General features: G+C 43.5%; 1 protein-coding gene across 4 annotated transcripts in view; it reads left to right on the top strand.

Annotated features, from left to right (window-relative positions):
- The window catches only part of mocs1 (molybdenum cofactor synthesis 1), a 54,068-nt gene that overhangs the window by 7,454 nt on the left and 25,016 nt on the right, over positions 1 to 21,598 (top strand). For all 4 annotated transcript variants that reach the window (XR_002470937.3, XR_016492158.1, XM_021585665.3 and 1 more), the window contains exons 3-7: positions 1,009 to 1,176; positions 10,252 to 10,416; positions 13,639 to 13,700; positions 14,351 to 14,462; positions 15,600 to 15,712. Coding sequence is in view for 2 of the 4 variants with exons in the window: in XM_021585665.3 (XP_021441340.1) it covers positions 1,009 to 1,176; positions 10,252 to 10,416; positions 13,639 to 13,700; positions 14,351 to 14,462; positions 15,600 to 15,712 (620 nt within the window). In the remaining 2 variants the exon portion in view is untranslated. The remainder of the gene's footprint in view (positions 1 to 1,008; positions 1,177 to 10,251; positions 10,417 to 13,638; positions 13,701 to 14,350; positions 14,463 to 15,599; positions 15,713 to 21,598) is intronic.

Raw genomic sequence — 21,598 nt, 5'->3', positions numbered from 1 at the left:
AAACATACCCTTGTAAAACTGACCATCCTACCAATCCTCGACTTCGGCGATGTCATTTTACCAAATATTCTCCAATACCCTACACAACAAATTGGATGCAGTCTATCACAGTGCAATCCGTTTTGTCACCAAAGCCCCATATACTACCCACCATTGCGACCTGTACGCTCTCGTTGGCTGGCCCTCGCTTCATACTCGTCGCCAAACCCACTGGCTCCATGTCATCTACAAGACCCTGCTAGGTAAAGTCCCCCTTATCTCAGCTCGCTGGTCACCATAGTATCACCCACCTGTAGCACACGCTCCAGCAGGTATATCTCTCTGGTCACCCCCAAAACCAATTCTTTCATTGGCCGCCTCTCCTTCCAGTTCTCTGCTGCCAATGATTGGAACGAACTACAAAAATCTCTGAAACTGGAAACACTTATCTCCCTCACTAGCTTTAAGCACCAACTGTCAGAGCAGCTCACAGATGACTGCACCTGTACATAGCCCACCTATAATTTAGCCCAAACAACTACCTCTTTCCCTACTGTATTTATTTATTTATTTATTTTGCTCCTTTGCACCCCATTATTTTTATTTCAACTTTGCACATTCTTCCACTGCAAATCTACCATTCCAGTGTTTTACTTGCTATATTGTATTTACTTTGCCACCATGGCCTTTTTGCCTTTACCTCCCTTATCTCACCTCATTTGCTCACATTGTATATAGACTTGTTTATACTGTATTATTGACTGTATGTTTGTTTTACTCCATGTGTAACTCTGTGTTGTTGTATGTGTCGAACTGCTTTGCTTTATCTTGGCCAGGTCGCAATTGTAAATGAGAACTTGTTCTCAACTTGCCTACCTGGTTAAATAAAGGTAAAATAAAAAATTACCAAGCTAGATTGTACATTGATGCAGCTCTAGTGGGGGATACTAGCGATGAGGTTTGGGTTATCAGGTATTGCCATTTATTTAGGTGCCAATAAATGTCTCCCTTGAATCTCTCCCCCTGCAGGTCAGTACTGTATGCCAGAAGAGGGGGTAAAGCTCACCCCTCGCGCTCAGCTCCTGTCTACTTCCGAGGTGCTGACCGTGGCCCAGCTGTTTGTACGAGAGGGTGTGGAGAAGATCCGCCTCACTGGGGGAGAACCCCTCATCCGACCAGACGTCCTGGACATCATCAGTGAGTGGGGCGTGGGTTGTGTGAACTGCCCTTTCAGTGTGTCTGGCGGGCTAAAACGAATGGCCCCTTTTATTTGGGTAGAAAGCAGATTCGCTAATGTGCCTGATTTAATATGCTAGTTTTTATCAAATTTATTAAAAGTTTACATCATAATGCTGCATTCTCAGCTCATTCCCATGGGGACCCAATGGGTATGCACATTGTTCCAGCCCAGCTCTACAAACCTAATCAGCTAATTATCAAATGTGTTAGTGCTGGGCTATAGCAAAAATGTGCACAACCTAAGGGTCCCTATGAATGGTTTCAGAAACTGTAATAGTTTATCCTGGAGTCAATTAAATGTTGTACACCACCATGTTCAGTTGTAAACAAACCATATATATGACTTATATTGACCAGGTGAAAGCTATGATCCCTTATTGATGTCACTTGTTAAATATACTTCAATCAGTGTAGATGACAGGTTAAATAAGGATTTTCAAGCATTGAGATGTTGTCTAGGGCTCTCCCTGACTAAAAAAAATATTTGTCGAACAAAGGTTGTCCGTTTTTAAAACGTGTGTTTTTACATATTGACGACGTGTTTTTAATAAAATCAACTATATGCATTGAGCTTTTTTAATGCTTTAAGCGCACTGTTTGATGAAAGAAGACACAATTGACTCGAGGGAGCCAGAGATCATGATAACCAGCAGAAAAAAAACTACCTGGCCCGACCATCCTCCTACCGCTCCTGCTGGCTTTTGCAGATTCTGCCACAAGGAGAAGTTGGCAACCTTATGTGGAATGCCGATTTATCTTACAATTTCTACCGATCTGCATGCCAGTTAAGGTTTTCATATACACATTTTTGTGGAACATTTTCATTTAATTTATAATGTCTTCGTTTCTGAAAATCATTGTCATGTGGTTAATCAAGATTCTATCTAAATCTAAATTAAAATTCTTGGGCTGCGGTAATATTTTGTAAAAACAAATATAAATATATTTTTTACGAGAATAAATGCATTTTCTGAACACCCCACAACATTAGGTAGATATTAAACCTAAGAAAACATATTTTCTCACCTCTGGCATTAAAGCCCTTTTTAGTATTGTCAATTTTTGTCTGGTATGGACACCATTTATATTCAACCCGTCACAGACAAAATGGAAGTTGTCTGAATATGATTCTAAAAGATACTTGTTATAAAATCAAAATGTATCTAATGCTCATGTGTCCCCCCAAACCAATTCAATTATTGTACATACATTTTATATTTACAATCTCAGAATTGTGCTATATTAAACCCTGGAATAGACACATTCTGTGTCAGCGGGCTTATCATTTCAGTAAAATGCTTTCAATTCAGAATTGTAACATAAATCTTTATTGGGATTGTCCTTAACATGTCAGAATGAGCTCAGTTAAATATTGTCATGTGATTGTTGAGACGAGGGGGACAGGGTTGAAGAGACATCGTTTTCCATATAAGCTAGATTAGTCTACAATCAAAATCCCTGAAATATTTACCCCAAAACATTGCGTTTCATTGTATGCAACCATTTAATAAGGACATTCGATATATTTAGAATAATCTGTTTTTTACTAACCAAACAAATTAAAACACATCAGGCATTAGGTTAATGAATAACATTAACAGGTTTCATCAGAAAAGTTCCAACGTGTCATCAAACTGACATTTTTCCAAGGGCATTTAGAATGCTAGAACAGCTGTAACAACAGCGCTTGTGTCAGCATGACTATCCTCCTTCTCAGGAGCACCATATTCATTCATTCATTCATTCATGGATTTCTTCCTGAGATTCTGGCCCACACATATCCCGCCACGTGGAGGTTGAGAGAGCTGTGATGGTCATGAAATTTGGTCTGCCGGTGATTGTCAAACAAATAACTGCCAGTCTCACGGTAATTGACCGTTAATTAACACATTAACAAACACATTAACAAACATCTCCTGGCTTCCACGCATAGCCTACAAACCACTGATGCAGACCTTCGGATTATCTACATTTAAAAAAGTCTAAATCCATGTAATATAGTCTACACCATCACAATTAATCCATTATTTTAGACATGTCTAAAGAAACAAACATGATTTCAAGAAAATGTAGTATATTTCAGAGGAACATTATAGCATACTCTGAGTTGTCCTTATGTTAGGCCCTGATATGGCTGTGGGCTACACTAGTTAGTTTAACAGACACGATTTGCTTAGAATTCTGTGGCATTATTTTATAGTATGAAGAATAAAATTGAACTATAAAAAATAGAAAGGATACTTTCTCCAAACGATTTAAGGGAGGGCGCACATGCGGCTATTCTGTGTTGAGCAGTTAACAAAGTAACCGGTACTCCTATATGCTTAATTTAGGATTATTTATGTAACTTTCGTTATAAATGTTGGGCAATATGTTTAGCTTTTTAATACATTCTAAGGCTGCATGATGCAACTCTAATGATGATTTGAAAAAAGTTGCATGAAAGGCATGAGCTCTACTTTGTTTTTCACGTGGGCTGTAGACTTCATCAGTCTCATTGACCATTTGCCAAGCACTTGATAATACCTTAAATTTCCCAGCCACATCCCCTTTGTATGGCCATAATCCTCTTCAAAAAATCCATGCGCTTCACAAGCTGCTAGTGAAGACAGACACATCAGGGACGCAACTGCTCACGTCCTTATCCAATTCCGAGGTGCTAATTGAAGATATTGGAAGTACTGTCCACATTTACTTTTTGTCAGCCAACAAGATGAGTAGGCCTAACAAACAGCAAAAGCAAAAGCCTATGTTATTCTACTGTCCCCCATAGTACTGAAGTTGACCTATTCTGTGTGAGAAATAAATATTCCAAACATAATTCTTGACAGTTGTTGGATGCGCTAGATCCCAGATTAATACAATCACTAGCATCAAAAAAACCTGTTTTAAGCAATGACCCTGACGCAACGGATGAGAACGTCTAGCTTAAAATGTTGATAGCCTAATAGTTTATCACATTATAAGCAGAGCAATGTGCACGGCAGTAGGCAGTAGCTGCCTACACGGCAGCTGCCTACACGGCAGTAGGCTATAAGCACGAATGTACCATTAGCAGAAAAACACCATTCTCAAGTACCAACAAATGCGATTATGCATGTAATGCTTTTGTTATAAAGGTTAATTTATGGTGAAAATGATCTTCCCCAAGCTTGAAACACACGTGCTGTGTATGTATGCCAGTTAGTCTCTACACCCATTGTAAAGCAGACATTTTAAGAAGTTATTTGGCCACTTTATTTGTGATTCAAACCATATAATAATGTATATAGGGCTAGGGTCAGAGGGTCGGAACGTAATTAAAAAAAAAACATTTTTTATTGACTGCTAATCGCAAGAAGCCCAAAGAGAGATTTGACAAAAAACAATTTCAAAACGTGATAACATTTGGGGACATTGCCCTGCGTAGGGTGCCGTCTTTCAGATGGGACATTAAAACGGGTGTCGTGGCCTCCCGGGTGGCGCAGTCTCAGTGCCACCAGAGACTCTGGGTTCGCGCCCAGGCTCTGTTGTAACCGGCCGCGACCGGGAGGTCCGCGGGGCGACGCACAATTGGCATAGTGTCGTCCGGGTTAGTGAGGGATTGGCCGGTAGGGATATCCTTGTCTCATCGTGCACCAGCGACTCCGGTGGCGGGCCGGGTGCACGCTAACCAAGGTTGCCAGGTGTACGGTGTTTCCTCCGACACATTGGTGCGGCTGGCTTCCCGGTTTGGATGCACGCTGTGTTAAGAAGCAGTGCGGCTTGGTTGGGTATCGGAGGACACATGACTTTCAACCTTCGTCTCTCCCGAGCCCGTACGGGAGTTGTAGCGATGAGACAAGATAGTAGCTACTAATAATTGGAAACCATGAAATTGGGGAGAAAGAAGGGGGTAAAAATTTTGGAAAAAAAGAAAACGGGTGTCTTTGCAACAAAATAGGAAAAATGCAAAGGGGGATGAATACTTTTGCAAGGCCATGCCTGCCGATATTGTTCTCCTCAGACTATATTAAACTAGCTCTTTGATTATGAAATAGATGAGATGGTGTACCATTAGCTAGGCACAGCTGAGCATAAATTGAAATCATTTGCAAATAATTCACTTTTTTTTGTTTTACTGGACTTATGGTAGGCACCTGCATCTGATGCTCATGGGGCAAAATTATGACATCTGTGAACTTAAGGTATGAAAATGGTCTGAGTTGGATGACGGTTCAAATAAAATAAATTCCCAGTCGGATCTTGTTTTTTTCCCTTGACCGAAACGAAGTCGGAGATGTCAGAGTTCCCAGTGATTTTGAGCATGGAATTGGTCTGTGTAGGAGGGGAGAGTGGCAGACCCTATGCTGCTATCTGTGTCCTTGCTCGCTTCTTCCTTTCCGGCGAGGCTGACCAGAGAGAGGGGACACAGTCTTCCACCTGATGGTGAAACTTGAGTCGCACCGTTTGAAACGCAATAATTAATGTTGTTCCTGTGACCAGAGAAAGTTAAATAATCCTTGAATGTTAAAATAGACTAGACGAGATGTTAAAAAGAAAAAAAATCAGGGCTATCGATACACTACTCATTCATTGCAGCTGCAGTGCGGGTTGAAGTAGAAGCACGTTTTGTAATAGTGCTGCATAAAAAGTGTTGACGGCCTCCCGAGTGGCGCAGCGGTCTGAGGCACTGCATCGCAGTGCTTGAGGCATCTCTACAGACCCAGGTTCGATCCCAGTCTGTGTTGCAGCCAGCCGCTACCGGGAGACCAATGAGGCGGCACACAATTGACCCAGCGTCGTCTGGGTGAGGGGAGGGTTTGGCTGGCCGGGATGTCCTTGTCCCATTGCGCATGCACGCAGAGTTCGGTCGCCAGTTGTATGGTGTTTCCGTCGACACATTGGTGCTGCAGAACATCTCATTCCAAAATCATGATCATTCATATTAGAGGTCGACCGATAATGATCTTTCAACGCAGATTCCAATTATTGGAGGACCAAAAAAAAGCAGATACCGTGTTTTTTTTATTTAAAAGAAAAATTATATATATATTTTTATTAATTTGTAATAATGACAATTACAACAATACTGAATGAACACTTATTTTAACTTAATAATTTGGTTTAAATAATGAAAAAACAAAGTGTTGGAGAATTAAGTAAAATTGCAATATGTGCCATGTAAGAAAGCTAACATTTAAGTTCCTTGCTCAGAACATGAAAACATATGAAAGCTGGTGGTTCCTTTTAACATGAGTCTTCAACATTCCCAGGTTAGAAGTTTTAAGGTGTAGTTATTATAGGAATTATAGGACTATTTCGCTCTATATCATTTGTTGACAGCATTTCATATGCCTTTGACTATTGGAATTTCTTATAGGCACTTTAGTATTGCCATTGTAACAGTATAGCTTCCATCCCTCTCCTCGCCGCTACCTGGCCTCAAACCAGGAACACATCGACAACAGCCACCCTCGAAGCAGCGTTACCCATGCAGAGCAAGGGGAATAACTACTCCAAGTCTCAGAGCGAGTGACGTTTGAAACGCTATTAGCGCGTACCCCGCTAACTAGCTAGCCATTTCACACCGGTTACACCAGCCTAATCTCGGGAGTTGATGGGCTTGAAGTTATATACAGGGCTGTGCTTGGAGCACAGGGAAGAGCTGCTGGCAAAACACACAAAAGTGCTGTTTGAATTAATGCTTACGAGCCTGCTGGTGCCTACCATCGCTCAGTCAGACTGCTCTATCAAATCATAGACTTAGTTATAACATAACACACAGAAATACGAGCCTTAGGTCATTAATATGGTCGAATCAGGAAACTATCATTTATTTAACTAGGCAAGTCAGTTAAGAACAAATTCTTATTTTCAATGACGGCCTAGGAACAGTGGGTTAACTGCCTGTTAATTTGTAGAGATTTGTACCTTGTCAGCTCGGGGATTTGAACTTGCAACCTTTCGGTTACTAGTCCAACGGAGCAAGCACTGTATGCATATTATGTGTGCTAATCAGGTGCTGTTAGGTTTTATAATAAAATCGTAACCCATGACAGCAAAATGGATGCAGAGGACGTGAAATACATTTGAAATGGGTGAATGTTTACTGGTTGCTAAGGCGGTTAAGGGGAAGTCAGATGTGAGGAATACATTTGACTAATAGTGGAAAATACTAGAGATCAATAAAAATGAAGTAAGGAGCAAGCACTGTATGCATATTATGTGTGCTAATCAGGTGCTGTTAGGTTACAGTATAATTTCTCTAATAGTTTGGAACAATGTAAACAACACCAAATACATTTAGAAGCATAACGGAGAGTCTGTAAAGTAGTTTTCTTTTACAGGAAAGACTAATACCAGTCGCATTCATTTGTAAATGCAATTTACAATTTGGAACAGTTTTATTGTTTACGCAAATTATTCAAGGGTCGCTTTATTTGACCCTTGTGTGGTGTTCTGGTCTGTGGGACATTTTCAATGTTTACTAAAAGAGAACCTGAGACTCATTTCGTCTCATCTCGTTTCTGGGACCTTTTAGTTCAGGTCATGACACGTTGCGTTTTATATTTTTGTTCAGTATACATGTCAGATAAACCAAGCCAGATAAACCTCTTTTTCTCTTGTAGTTTTATCAGTTTCTGTATAATTTTTTAGTTTGTTGATTTTTTTTAACCCCTTTCGTGGTATCCAATTGTTTAGTAGCTACTATCTTGTCTCATCACTACAACTCCCGTACGGGCTCGGGAGAGACGAAGGTTGAAGGTCATGCGTCCTCCGATACACAACCCAACCAAGCCGCACTGCTTCTTAACACAGCGTGCATCCAACCCAGAAGCACCAATGTGTCGGAGGGAACACCATGCACCTGGCGCACTGCGCCCGGCCCGCCACAGGAGTCACTGGTGCGCGATGAGACAAGGATATCCCTACCGGCCAAGCCCTCCCTAACCCGGACGACACTAGGCCAATTGTGTGTCACCCCATGGACCTCCCGGTTGCGGCCGGTTACTACAGAGCCTGGGCGCGAACCCAGAGTCTCTGGTGGCACAGTTGGCGCTATTGTACAGCGGTCTTAAACACTGCGCCACCCGGGAGGCAAGTTTCTGTATAATTTTAGCTAGAAGGAGGAATAACTTCCTACTAAATGGCAAGAGCCAATAGCTATGATTGTGACTTAATGTGAATGTAGTGACATTGGTCTGTGGAGTGATCTAAGATGTTGTATAATCTTCAGTTATATATGATTCATAAGTTAACTCCCCTTGCTGGTGAGAGAGGCTTGTAAGTGTTTTGGAGAGACAAGGCTCATGACTGTCTCGCTCTCCGCGTGCTTTAAACTTAATGAATCATGTAAGGGGGAATGGATATACTATGCCATGACTGTGTGTTGTATCTTGTGATATGATGGCCTACCATTGCTGTTACCGACCAATCATAACTCTATTGAAGTGCTCACATTGGGAAGAATCATCATCCAAGATACACACACATTCATTGATACAGGATTTACACAATAATGGTTGGTCATTTTGAGTTCAAGTTGTTAGAGGTGCTTTTCAGTAGATGTCATAACGGTAGGCATTGGAATCCATTTATTTTCCATTAAGTTTGTGGGGTTAGGACAGTGCATCTGCAAGATGTGATGTCATCGAGGGAAAGGCCTAAAGGGGAAATTGCACAACAGAAGCCAAACCACGTCATGGCGAAAAAGCAAATTGAGCATGTCTAAACTGGATGTTCTGGTAGGGATGGAGTCCATGTGGACACAGCTCACCAGTGGTCATGTGCTGATCAAACGCGTGACCTTTTCCGATTGGCACCATGACATCAGCAGACATATCTACTGGCCAAGATTCTCAAATGTTCATAAATGACCAGCATGGTCAAATAATAATAATCACAGTAGTTGTCGAGGGTGCAGCAAGTTAGTACCTCAGGAGTAAATGTCAGTTGGCTTTTCATAGCTGATCATTTAAGAGTATCTCTACCGCTCCTGCTGTCTCTAGAGAGTTGAAAACAGCAGGTCTGGGACAGGTAGCACGTCCGGTGAACAGGTCAGGATTCCATAGCCGCAGGCAGAACAGTTGAAACTGGAGCAGCAGCACGGCCAGGTGGACTGGGGACAGCAAGGAGTCATCATGCCAGGTAGTCCTGAGGCATGGTCTTAGGGCTCAAGTCTTCTGAGAGAGAGAAAGAAAGAGAGAATTAGAGAGAGCATACTTAAATTCACACAGGACACCGGATAAGACGGGAGAAGTACTCCAGATATAACAAACTGACCCTAGCCCCCGGCACAAACTACTGCAGCATAAATACTGGAGGCTCTGAGACGGGGGGTCAGGAGACACTGTGGCCCCATCCGATGATACCCCCGGACAGGGCCAAACAGGAAGGATATAACCCCACCCACTTTCCCAACGCACAGCCCCCACACCACTGGAGGGATATCCTCAAACACCAACTTACCATCCTGAGACGAGGCCGAGAATAGCCCACAAATTTCTCTGCCACGACACAACCCAAGGGGGGGCGCCAACCCAGACAGGAAGATCACGTCAGTGACTCAACCCACTCAAGTGACGCACCCCTCCTAGGGACGGCATGAAAGAACACCAGTAAGCCAGTGTACGTGCAGGTTTGTACGGCAGGACCAAATCAGAAAGTTAGGTAAGAGCAAGCCCATGTAAAGCTTTGTAGGTTAGCAGTAAAACCTTGAAATCAGCCCTCGCCTTAACAGGAAGGCAGGATGCTCCTAGATGCTAATCTGGGGTCAGTTTTGCATTTCCCCACTCCTGTTTATGGTTAGAATTGGGGGAAGGGAAGCTGATCCAAGAAACTTTACACTAGAGTGTCTGAAGTCTCTGTGGGTGTGTGAAGTGGGGCTTTGTGGTTGATGATCTTGCAAATGATCCCCAAACCCCATCTTGTGATATGCATGCTTAGCCAGTCACACCCACTTACTTTGTAGTCAACAGTGTTCAATTCAACCAGGAATTGTTTTCCATTTGTCACTGTGCTGTATCACAGCTTCAGTTTATCACCTGTCTGTTTGTCCATCTGTCTGTCCAGCGGAGCTGAGGAAGTTGGAGGGCCTGAAGACCATTGCTGTGACCACCAATGGAATGAACCTGGTGAGGCTGCTGCCTAAACTGAAGGAGGCTGGTCTGGACCTGCTCAACATCAGCCTGGACACCCTGGTGCCGGCTAAGTTTGAGTTCATCGTCCGGCGGAAAGGTAACCCACCTTCCCCATAACCTACAGTATGTTGCCTGGTAGCCATTTTGTGCCAAAACGAACATTGTTGTGGAAGGAGCCAATGTGTGCTCAGCACCTATTTCAGCGACTGGAGCCAATGTTAGGATTGACAGAGGGGCAGAGCTCAGGGAGGCAGGTTCCTGCGAGGCAGGGACAGATGGAGTAGACAGGCTGAGGAATGAGAGCAGCAGCACACAGGAAAAAGAAAGTCAGAGCCAAACCTCTTACAGTACACTGGGCTTTCACTGTTGGGCTGACTGGTTTCGTTGTCCAGAGGGCTATAGAAGATGTGGGAAAGCTGTTCTTCCGGTATATCTCTGTCTCCAAATGAGGTAAATGTATGTTGTATTGACAACCGTATTAAAAACTCATCAAGTTCAGAGTAGGGATGAAGTTACTTTACTGTTGTGTGCTGGCTTTCATTTAAGCTTTCTGGAATTTCTGTTAGGGCTACACGTACTTACAGTATATTAGTAAAGTATGAAGTGAGGGACACAACACATTCACCATGAACAATTTAGGGTTTATTGATAAGATAAAAAAGGGAAGTGCACAACAAAAAAGCATGATATTTTCTGTGCACATTTTGAAAACTCAACGGTTGAGCCCTATTCACCTCATGTAATGAGGAAACTAAACTAAAAGCTAACATGCATAAAACATTTGTCTGACCCTGCGGTACATAATGTGATACATGAATGATTTAACATGTTAAAATTACTCATGATCACAGCACTTACATTTTTTCAACCTGATACATTTTTAAACCATATAATGGAAATGTTCTTGACAGAATTGTATTGACCTGTAAGATTTTCCTACATGACACCCAAATATGGTAATGCCCCCATCAGTGTACAGCGGCAACTTGATTTGCAAATACTTTCCATTGATATTGATTAGCTTCCTGTTTCAAAAGCGTAAAAGCCCTACCTCCTATAGTCAGTGCCTTTCAAAATACCATTTGAAAACAACTTAGCTAAAATCAAGGTGTGGGCCAAATTAGCCATTTCACTTGAATCAGCCTGTTGAACACCCATTAAACTGTAACATGGCACTATCAGGTAGAAGCGACTGCCCTTCCAATTAGAATGAATGGAATGGAAACAACCTAGCCTTCACCTTTCCTCTGTGGGATTGTCTGAATCAAAACACAGGAAGAGACATTGATATCTCCGGTAGCGCTGGCATTAGTAGTGTACGTTTCAACTGAAATGACTCAAGCCTACCAAACGAGCTAAACTACTTCTATGCTCTCTGAGGAAAATAACACTGAAACATGCATGAGAGCACCAGCTGTTCCGGAAGACTGGGCGATCACGCTCTCCGCAGCCGATGTGAGTAAGACCTTTAACCACGTCAACATTCACAAGGCTGCAGGGCCAGACGGATTACCAGGACTTGTACTGCGAGCATGCGCTGACCAACTGGCAAGTGTCTTCACTGACATTTTCAACCTCTCCCTGTCCAAGTCTGTAATACCAACATGTTTTAAGCACAGTTCCTGTGCCCAAGAACACAAACGTAACCTGCCTAAATGACTACGACCTGTAGCACTCACGTCTGTAGCCTTGAAGTGCTTTGAAAGGCTGGTCATGGCTCACATCAACACCATTATCCGAGAAACCCTAGACCCACTCCAATTTGCATACCGCCCCAACAGATCCACAGATGATGCAATCTCTAATGCACTCCACACTGCCCTTTCCCACTTGGATAAAAGGAACTGCTATGTGAGAATGCTATTCATAGACTACAGCTCAGCGTTCAACACCATAGTGCCCTCAAAGCTCATCACTAATCTAATCTATGTGTTAAGGGTAGGTAACAACACAGCTGCCACGCTGATCCACAACACAGGCGCCACTCATGGGTGCATGCTCAGTCCCCTCCTGTACTCCCTGTTCACTCATGACTGCACGGCCAGGCACGACTCCAACACCATCATTAAGTTTACCGATGACACAACAGTGGTAGGCCTGATCACAGACAACAATGAGACAGCCTATAGGGAGGAGGTCAGAGCCCTGGCCGTGTAGTGCCAGGACAACAACCTCTCAACGTGATCAAGACAAAGGAGATGATTGTGGACTACAGGAAAAAGAGAACCGAGTACACACCCATTCTCATCGACGGGGCTGCTGTGGAGCAGGTTGAGAGCTTCAAGTTCCTTGGTGTCCATATCACCAACAAACTAACAGGGTCCAAACACACCAAGACAGTTGTGAAGAGGGCTCGACAAAACCTATTCCCCCTCAGGAGACTGAAAATATTTGGTATGGGTCCTCAGATCCTCAAAAGCTTTTACAGCTGCACCATCAAGAGCATCCTGACTGATTGCATCACTGCTCGGCCTCCGTCCGCAAGGCACTACGGAGGGTAATGCGAACGGCCCAGTACATCACTGGGGTCAAGCTTCCTGCCAACCAGGACTTCTATACCAGGCAGTGTCAGAGGAAGGCCCTAAAATGTCAGACTCCAGCCATCCTAGTCATAGGATGTTCTCTCTGCTACCGCATGGCAAGCGGTACAGGAGTGCCAAGTCTAGGTCCAAGAGGCTTCTAAACAGCTTCTACCCCCAAGCCATAAGACTCCTGAACATCTAGTCAAATGGCTACCCAGACTATTTGCATTGCCCCCCCCCCCCCTTTTACACCACTGCTACTCTGTTATCATCTAAGCATAGTCACGTTAATAACTCTACCTACATATACATACTACCTCAACTAACCTGTGCTCCCGCACATTGACTCTGTATCGGTACCCCCACTGTATATGAGTCTCGCTATTTTTTATTTTACTGCTGCTCTATAATTACTTGTTACTTTTATCTCTTATTCTTATCCATATATTTTTTTAACTGCGTTGGTTAGTGGCTCGTAAGTAAGCATTTCACTAAGGTCCTGTTGTGTTCGGCGCATGTGACTAATACATTATGATTTGAAATTGCAGTTGGTCTCACGCCTTGAGACTGGATGGTTAAGCTTTGTCTGGGACGATTCCTCGTGTGACTTCACATTCTGGCGTTGAAAAGGGAGAACGTGGGGAGGGGGGACATGAACCCATTTCAGCTTTAAGGGACTTACAAGGCACAATGTGTCCTTGGCCATTTGGAAGGCGTTTAGAATAAAATGTATCACATAAGCCTAGTAGCCTGTGGCTACTGCTCTGTTTTCATTGTTGCCTTCCTCTCTTTCCTAGGGTTCCACAAGGTCATGGAAGGTATTGACAAAGCCATTGAGATGGGCTATAACCCTGTCAAGGTAAAAGATCAGAGTCCTACTCAACTTTGTTCATTTGCTGGTTCTTCCAAAGAAGCTAGCTGTAGGTTGGAAGCCATACTTGTCACGATGTTAGGTTCAGTGTGAGTGCATGTTTTCACTCTTGTTCACTCTTGTTCACATGTTTTCACACATCAGACGGTTGGTTTGAGAGTGTTGATACTCTTTCCCTATGGAAAGCTTTCCCTCCATAGTGTTTTAATGCATGGTTTGTGTTGGTACTGCAGTCAGTCAAAACACACGTATTTGTGCAGTTTTGGCAGCTCTCTGGTGGAAGGTTTGTAGCTACAAGCACTGACTTTGCTGATAACTACTTTGTTGTACTTACTATTACTGTGATATGTGGTTGCGCAGCACATGGGGATGCGTGAAACTTACTCCTCAGCCTGAAGTGTCCCCACTAGCTAGTAAGACGCTTCAGGAGGGCGGTAACGTGTGTTTGCAAGACAGAGGTCCTGAGTTCGCACCAGGTATGGACCGAATCGGGAGGAAGCTGTACTCGCTACGCTAGCAGCGTGATGTCCTTTACAGTTGTCACCTATCTATCTTAAGTTGAATGCACTAACTCTCACTCTAGATAAGTGTCTGCTAAAATGTTAATGTTGCTCACTGCTGCACACTGCTCTCTACAGGTCAACTGTGTTGTCATGCGGGGCCTCAACGAGGACGAGCTTCTGGACTTTGTGGCCCTGACAGAGAAGAAGCCTCTGGAAGTACGCTTCATTGAGTACATGCCCTTTGACGGTGAGTAGACCTTTCTTAAAGACCATTGCCACCACTGCAGAGCTGTGGTCGAGTGGTAACATTCCCTGTCACGTCAGAGTCCTTCTCTGACGTGACTGGAGACCGGAGTTTCAATCCCTGTATCCACCCTCCCCGCTGTTTCTACCACTTGCCTGTCTCCCTCTTTGATTACTGTCTGATTTAAAGTGTCAAAATACAAAAAATGCACACTGCCAATGTTGCCATTTTACTGCATAGTCCAAGTTTTTTTTTTTTTTTTTTTTGTAGAAGGATAACAGTCATCGTCTCAGTATTTTCAATTCCCTTAAATAGACTAATACTTTACTAATATTTCAATCATGATGGATTTTAAATTGCTGTAATTTTTAAATAATAAGACCCTTAGCCATCTACCTTATATTCAAATTGTAGACATAGTTTTACATAGGTATATGTTTGTTTGGGTTCAATGCAGTCTCACACTTTCAAATCAAACTATTATGAGTAATGTTCCTTACGAATAGGGTAAATAATGAGTTTACAATTGGCAGTTTCTAGAAATACTGAAGATAAAGCGATAGCACCAGTTTGTGTTAGCTAACCTCCTCAGTCTAGTTTTAAAAATAGATTAGACAGGGTGACAGAGTTTAGCATTTAAACCCTCACTCACCCCTTTTAGATACTTACATAAACAAATGAATGACTTAAAAAAAAAAAATTATGATTGGATTGTAAATGCAAGCATTTCACTGTGTCGCTAATCAGCGATTACTTCAAGGAAGGCAAGAAAATGAACTGTCATCCAAACCGAGCCTAAGAGGCTTGAATTTGGACTTCAATAGGTATATCATCACTGTTCAGAAACACATGGTAACCAACAGTGTTTAATGAAGAGAGAGAGTCTCATGACACGTACTATACAGGTTTATCCTCAACTAGACTTGGGTGCAAATAGATTTGGTTTTCTTTAGGTATGCTTGATTTAGCTTGCTCGGCCTCATTGAACCAATAGAACTGTCCAAAATGTGAAAAAGCAACCCCCCCTGGTGTGCCGGGAAACACAATCAAGCGCACAAAGTATTTTGAGAGAAAATAAATAAGATTTCAATCATGGTCTGTCATCCACTCCATTAAGTTGACCTCTGCTGCCTCCTGCAGGTAACAAATGGAACTTCAAGAAGATGGTGAGCTACCAGGAGATGCTGGACCGCATTAGACAGCAGTGGCCCAGTTTGGAACAGCTTCCACTCGGAAAGACGGACACAGCCAAGGTTCCTCTCTTCCCCCCCAGCCCACTCAAATTCCAAAAGATAATCTCAAAATGATTAATCTGCCTCATCTCGCACCTGCGACTTGGCTAAATTAAATATTCAATGTGCCGGGTCCGCCCAGGAACAAATTATGATGACACGTTATCTATTTCTGCTACATCAGAGATGCAGTACTTCCCACAGTGTGTGCTGGTTGCATGAATTAATTGTTTAAGTCACATGGTTGTGCAAGCTAAATCAGATTCTAATGAAAATGTCAAGATACAGTGATGCCTGAAAGCAAAGCTGGTCCCTTTTGTAATTATCTTGGTCCCAGATCTGTTTGTGCACTTCATTGCTCATTGTCAAGCCAAACAGACTGGCACTCAGGCTAATGATCTCAATGACCACATGTACATGCGAACAGTATTCCCGGATAATACACTGCTCAAAAAAATAAAGGGAACACTAAAATAACACATCCTAGATCTGAATGAATGAAATATTCTTATTAAATACTTTTTTCTTTACATAGTTGAATGTGCTGACAACAAAATCACACAAATTATCAATGGAAATCAAATTTATCAACCCATGGAGGTCTGGATTTGGAGTCACACTCAAAATTAAAGTGGAAAACCACACTACAGGCTGATCCAACTTTGTAATGTCCTTAAAACAAGTCAAAACGAGGCTCAGTAGTGTGTGTGACCTCCACGTGCCTGTATGACCTCCCTACAATGCCTGGGCATGCTCCTGATGAGGTGGCGGATGGTCTTCTGAGGGATCTCCTCCCAGACCTGGACTAAAGCGAGACATGATGTCCCAGATATACTCAATTGGATTCAGGTCTGGGGAACGGGCGGGCCAGTCCATAGCATCAATGCCTCCCTCTTGCAGGAACTGCTGACACACTCCAGCCACATGAGGTCTAGCATTGTCTTGCATTAGGAGGAACCCAGGGCCAACCGCACCAGCATATGGTCTCACAAGGGAAATGACATAGAAATAGAAATGCCACCCCACACCATGACCGACCCACCGCAAAACCGGTAATCCTGGAGGATGTTGCAGGCAGCAGAACGGTCTCCACGGCGTGTCCAGACTCTGCCACATGTGCTCAGTGTGAACCTGCTTTCATCTGTGAAGAGCACAGGGCGCCAATGGCGAATTTGCCAATCTTGGTGTTCTCTGGCAAATGCCAAACGTCCTGCACGGTGTTAGGCTATAAGCACAACCCCCACCTGTGGACGTCGGGCCCTCATACCACCGTCATGGAGTCTGTTTCTGACCGTTTGAGCAGACACATGCACATTTGTGTCCTGCTGGAGGTCATTTTGCAGGGCTCTGGCAGTGCTACTCCTGCTCCACCTTGCACAAAGGCGGAGGTAGTGGTCCTGCTGCTGGGTTGTTGCCCTCCTAAGGCCTCCTCCACTTCTCCTGATGTACTGGCCTGTCTCCTGGTAGCGCCTCCATGCTCTGGACACTACGCTGACAGACACAGCAAACCTTCTTGCCACAGCTCGCATTGATGTGCCACCCTGGATGAGCTGCACTACCTGAGCCACTTGTGAGGGTTGTAGACTCCGTCTCATGCTACCACTAGAGTGAAAGCACCGCCAGCATTCAAAAGTGACCAAAACATCAGCCAGGAAGCATAGGAACTGAGAAGTGGTCTGTGGTCACCACCTGCAGAACCACTCCTTTATTGGGGGTGTCTTGCTAATTGCCTATAATTTCCACCTGTTGTCTATTCCATTTGCACAACAGCATGTTTAATGTATTGTCAATCAGTGTTGCTTCCTAAGTGGACAGTTTGATTTCACAGAAGTGTGATTGACTTGGAGTTACATTGTGTTGTTTATAAGTGTTCCCTTTTATTTTTTTGAGCAGTGTAGTTCATATCCCGGTTAAGGTCTTATTTGGATGAGCTGTTTACACGCACCTTTCATATCCCGCTCACGAGTATCCCTCTACTCATGAATAAACAGAATATTCCTAATTTAGGTTATTTTGGGTTAAATGGAATAAAAGCTAAAAACCTAGACACTGACTGAGATATAGATTAATAGAATATAAACTTTAATACTAAAATATGAATTTAATAAAAATGGCCGTAAAATTATAATTTTGTCTTGGAAAGATCAGTGGAGAAATCAAATGTATTTGTCACACACATGGTTAGCAGATGTTAATGCGAGTGTAGCGAAATGCTTGTGCTTCTAGTTCCGACAATGCATTAATAACCAACGAGTAATCTAACCTAACAATTCCAAAACTACTACCTTATACACACAAGTGTAAAGGGATAAAGAATATGTACATACAGTTATATGAATGAGTGATGGTACAGAACGGCATAGGCTAGATGGTGTCGAGTACAGTATATACATATGAGATGAGTAATGTAGGGTATGTAAACAAAGTGGCATAGTTTAAAGTGGCTAGTGATGCATGTATTACAAAATGATGCAGTAGATGATATAGAGTACAGTACATACATATACATATGAGATGAGTAATGTAGGGTATGTAAACATTATATTAAGTGGCTAGTGATATTTTTTTACATCAATTCCCATTATTAAAGTGGCTGGAGTTCAGTCAGTGTGTTGGCAGCAGCCACTCAATGTTAATTGTAGCTGTTTAACCTCTTTAAGCTAGGGGGCACTATTTTTATGTTTGAAAAAATAACGTTCCCAAAGTAAACAGCCTATTTCTCAGGACCAGATGCTAGAATATGCATATAATTGACAGATTAGGATAGAAAACACTAAAGTTTCCAAAACTGTCAAAATATTGTCTGTGAGTATAACAGAATTGATATTGCAGGCAAAACCCTGAGAAACATCAAACCAGGAAGTGGCTTCTATTTTGAAAACTCCATGTTCCATAGCCTCCCATTGCTCCATATAAAGGGATATCAACCAGATTACTTTTCCTATCGCATCCTCAAGGTGTCAACAGTATTCAGACAGTTTCAGGCTTTTATTTTGAAGAATGAGCGTGAACGACCACATGGCGTAAGTGGATAGGTGGGGGCTTTCAGAGTGAATTGTGCGCAAAAGAGAAAGGCGGCCATTGTTACTCCCGGTCCTATTGAAAAGCTAACTGTCCCGGTTGATATCTTATCGAATAGATATTTGAAAAACACCCTGAGGATTGATTATAAAAAAACATCTGACATGTTTCTGTGGACATTATGGATATAATTTGGAATTTTGGTCTGTGTTGTCGTGACCGCTCTTTCCGGTGGATTCCTGGGCATAACGCACCAAACTAACGGAGGTATTTGGATATAAAAAATATCTTTATGGAACATAAATACCTGATGCTAAGTGTACTTATTGTTTTGTCGAGCGATCGATAAACTTACACAAATGCTTGTATTGCTTTCCTTGAGATGGAAGCTGTTTTTCAGTCTCTCGGTCCCTGCTTTAATTCACCTGTACTGACCTCGCCTTCTGGATGATAGCGGGGTGAACAGGCAGTGGCTTGGGTGGTTGTTGTCCTTGATGATCTTTGTGGCCTTCCTGTGACATCGGGTGGTGTAGGTGTCCTGGAGGGCAGGTAGTTTGCCCCCGGTGATGCGTTGTGCTGACCTCACTACCCTCTGGAGAGCCTTACGGTTGTGGGCGGAGCAGTTGCTGTACCAGGCGGTGATGCACCCTGACAGGATGCTCTGGATTGTGCATCTGTAGAAGTTTGTGAGTGCTTTTGGAGACAAGCCAAATTTCTTCAGCCTCCTGAGGTTGAAGAGGCGCTGCTGCGCCTTCTTCACAACGTTGTCTGTGTGGGTGGACCAATTCAGTTTGTCCGTGATATGTACGCCGAGGAACTTAACTTACTACCCTCTCCACTACTGTTCCATCGATGTGGATAGGGGGGTGTTCCCTCTGCTGTTTCCTGAAGTCCACAATCATCTCCTTTGTTTTGTTGACGTTGAGTGTGAGGTTATTTTCCTGACACCTCACCCTGAGGGCCCTCACCTCCTCCCTGTAGGCAGTCTCATCGTTGTTGGTAATAAAGCCTACCACTGTAGTGTCGTCCGCAAACTTGATGATTGAGTTGGAGGCGTGCATGGCCACATAGTCGTGGGTGAACAGGGAGTACAGGAGAGGGCTCAGAACGCACCCTTGTGGGGCCCCAGTGTTGAGGATCAGCGGGGTGGAGATGTTGTTAACTACCCTCACCACCTGGGGGCGGCCCGTCAGGAAGTCCAGTACCCAGTTACACATAGCGGGGGCAAGACCCAGGATCTCGAGCTTGAAGACAAGTTTGGAGGGTACTATGGTGTTAAATGCTGAGCTGTAGTCGATGAACAGCATTCTCACATAGGTATTCCTCTTGTCCAGATGGGTTAGGGCAGTGTGCGGTGTGGTTGAGATTGCATTGTCTGTGGACCTATTTGGGCGGTAAGCAAATTGGAGTGGGTCTAGGGTGTCAGGTAGGGTGGAGGTGATATGGTCCTTGACTAGTCTCTCAAAGCACTTCATGATGACGGAAGTGGGTGCTACGGGGCGGTAGTCGTTTATCTCAGTTACCTTAGCTTTCTTGGGAACAGGGACAATGGTGGCCCTCTTGAAGCAGGTGGGGAACAGCAGACTGGGATAAGGATTGATTGAATATGTCCGTAAACACACCAGCCAGCTGGTCTGCCCATGCTCTGAGGGCGCGGCTGGGGATGCCGTCTGGGCCTGCAGCTTTGCGACGGTTGACACATTTAAATGTTTTACTCATGTCGGCTGCAGTGAAGGAGAGTCCTCAGGTTTTGGTTGCGGGCCGTGTCAGTGGCACTGTATTGTCCTCAAAGCGGGCAAAAAAGTTATTTAGTCTGCCTGGGAGCAAGACATCCTGGTCCGAGACGGGGCTGGTTTTCTTTTTGTAATCCGTGATTGACTATAGACCCTGCCACATACCTCTTGTGTCTGAGCCGTTGAATTGTGACTCTACTTTGTCTCTATACTGACGCTTAGCTTGTTTGATTGCCTTCCGGAGGGAATAGCTACACTGTTTGTATTCGGTCATGTTTCCGGTCCTTTCCCTGGTTAAAAGCAGTGGTTCGCGCTTTCAGTTTCACGCTAATGCTGCCATCAATCCACGGTTTCTGGTTTGGGAATGTTTTAATCATTGCTATGGTAACGACATCTTCAACGCACTTTCTAATGAACTCGCTCACCGAATCAGCGTATTGGTCAATGTTGTTGTTGGAAGCAATGCGGAACATATCCCAGTCCACGTGACCGAAGTAGTCTTGAAGCGTGCAATCAGATTGGTTGGTCCAGCGTAGAACAGACCTGAGCGCGGGAGCTTCTTGTTTTAGTTTCTGTCTGTAGGCAGGGAACAACAAAATGGAGTCGTGGTCAGCTTTTCCGAAAGGAGGGCGGGGGAGGGCCTTATTTTTTATTTATTTTTTATTTCACCTTTATTTAACCAGGTAGGCAAGTTGAGAACAAGTTCTCATTTACAATTGCGACCTGGCCAAGATAAAGCAAAGCAGTTCGACAGATACAACGACACAGAGTTACACATGGAGTAAAACAAACATACAGTCAATAATACAGTATAAACAAGTCTATATACGATGTGAGCAAATGAGGTGAGAAGGGAGGTAAAGGCAAAGGCCATGGTGGCAAAGTAAATACAATATAGCAAGTAAAACACTGGAATGGTAGTTTTGCGTCGCGGAAGTTAGAATTGCAATGAACCAAGGTTTTGCCAGCCCTGGTTGCGCAATCGATATGCTGATACAATTTAGGGAGTCTTGTTTTCAGATTAGCCTTGTTAAAATCCCCAGCTACAATGAATGCAGCCTCAGGATATGTGGTTTCCAGTTTGCAAAGAATCAAATAAAGTTCGTTCAGGGCCATCGATGTGTCTGCTTGGGGGGGGAATATATACGGCTGT

Source organism: Oncorhynchus mykiss, chromosome 26 (assembly GCF_057628025.1).
Source record: "Oncorhynchus mykiss isolate SJ-2025 chromosome 26, ASM5762802v1, whole genome shotgun sequence".
Taxonomy (NCBI): Eukaryota; Metazoa; Chordata; class Actinopteri; order Salmoniformes; family Salmonidae; genus Oncorhynchus; species Oncorhynchus mykiss.
This window is presented reverse-complemented; position numbering and strand designations above follow the sequence as displayed.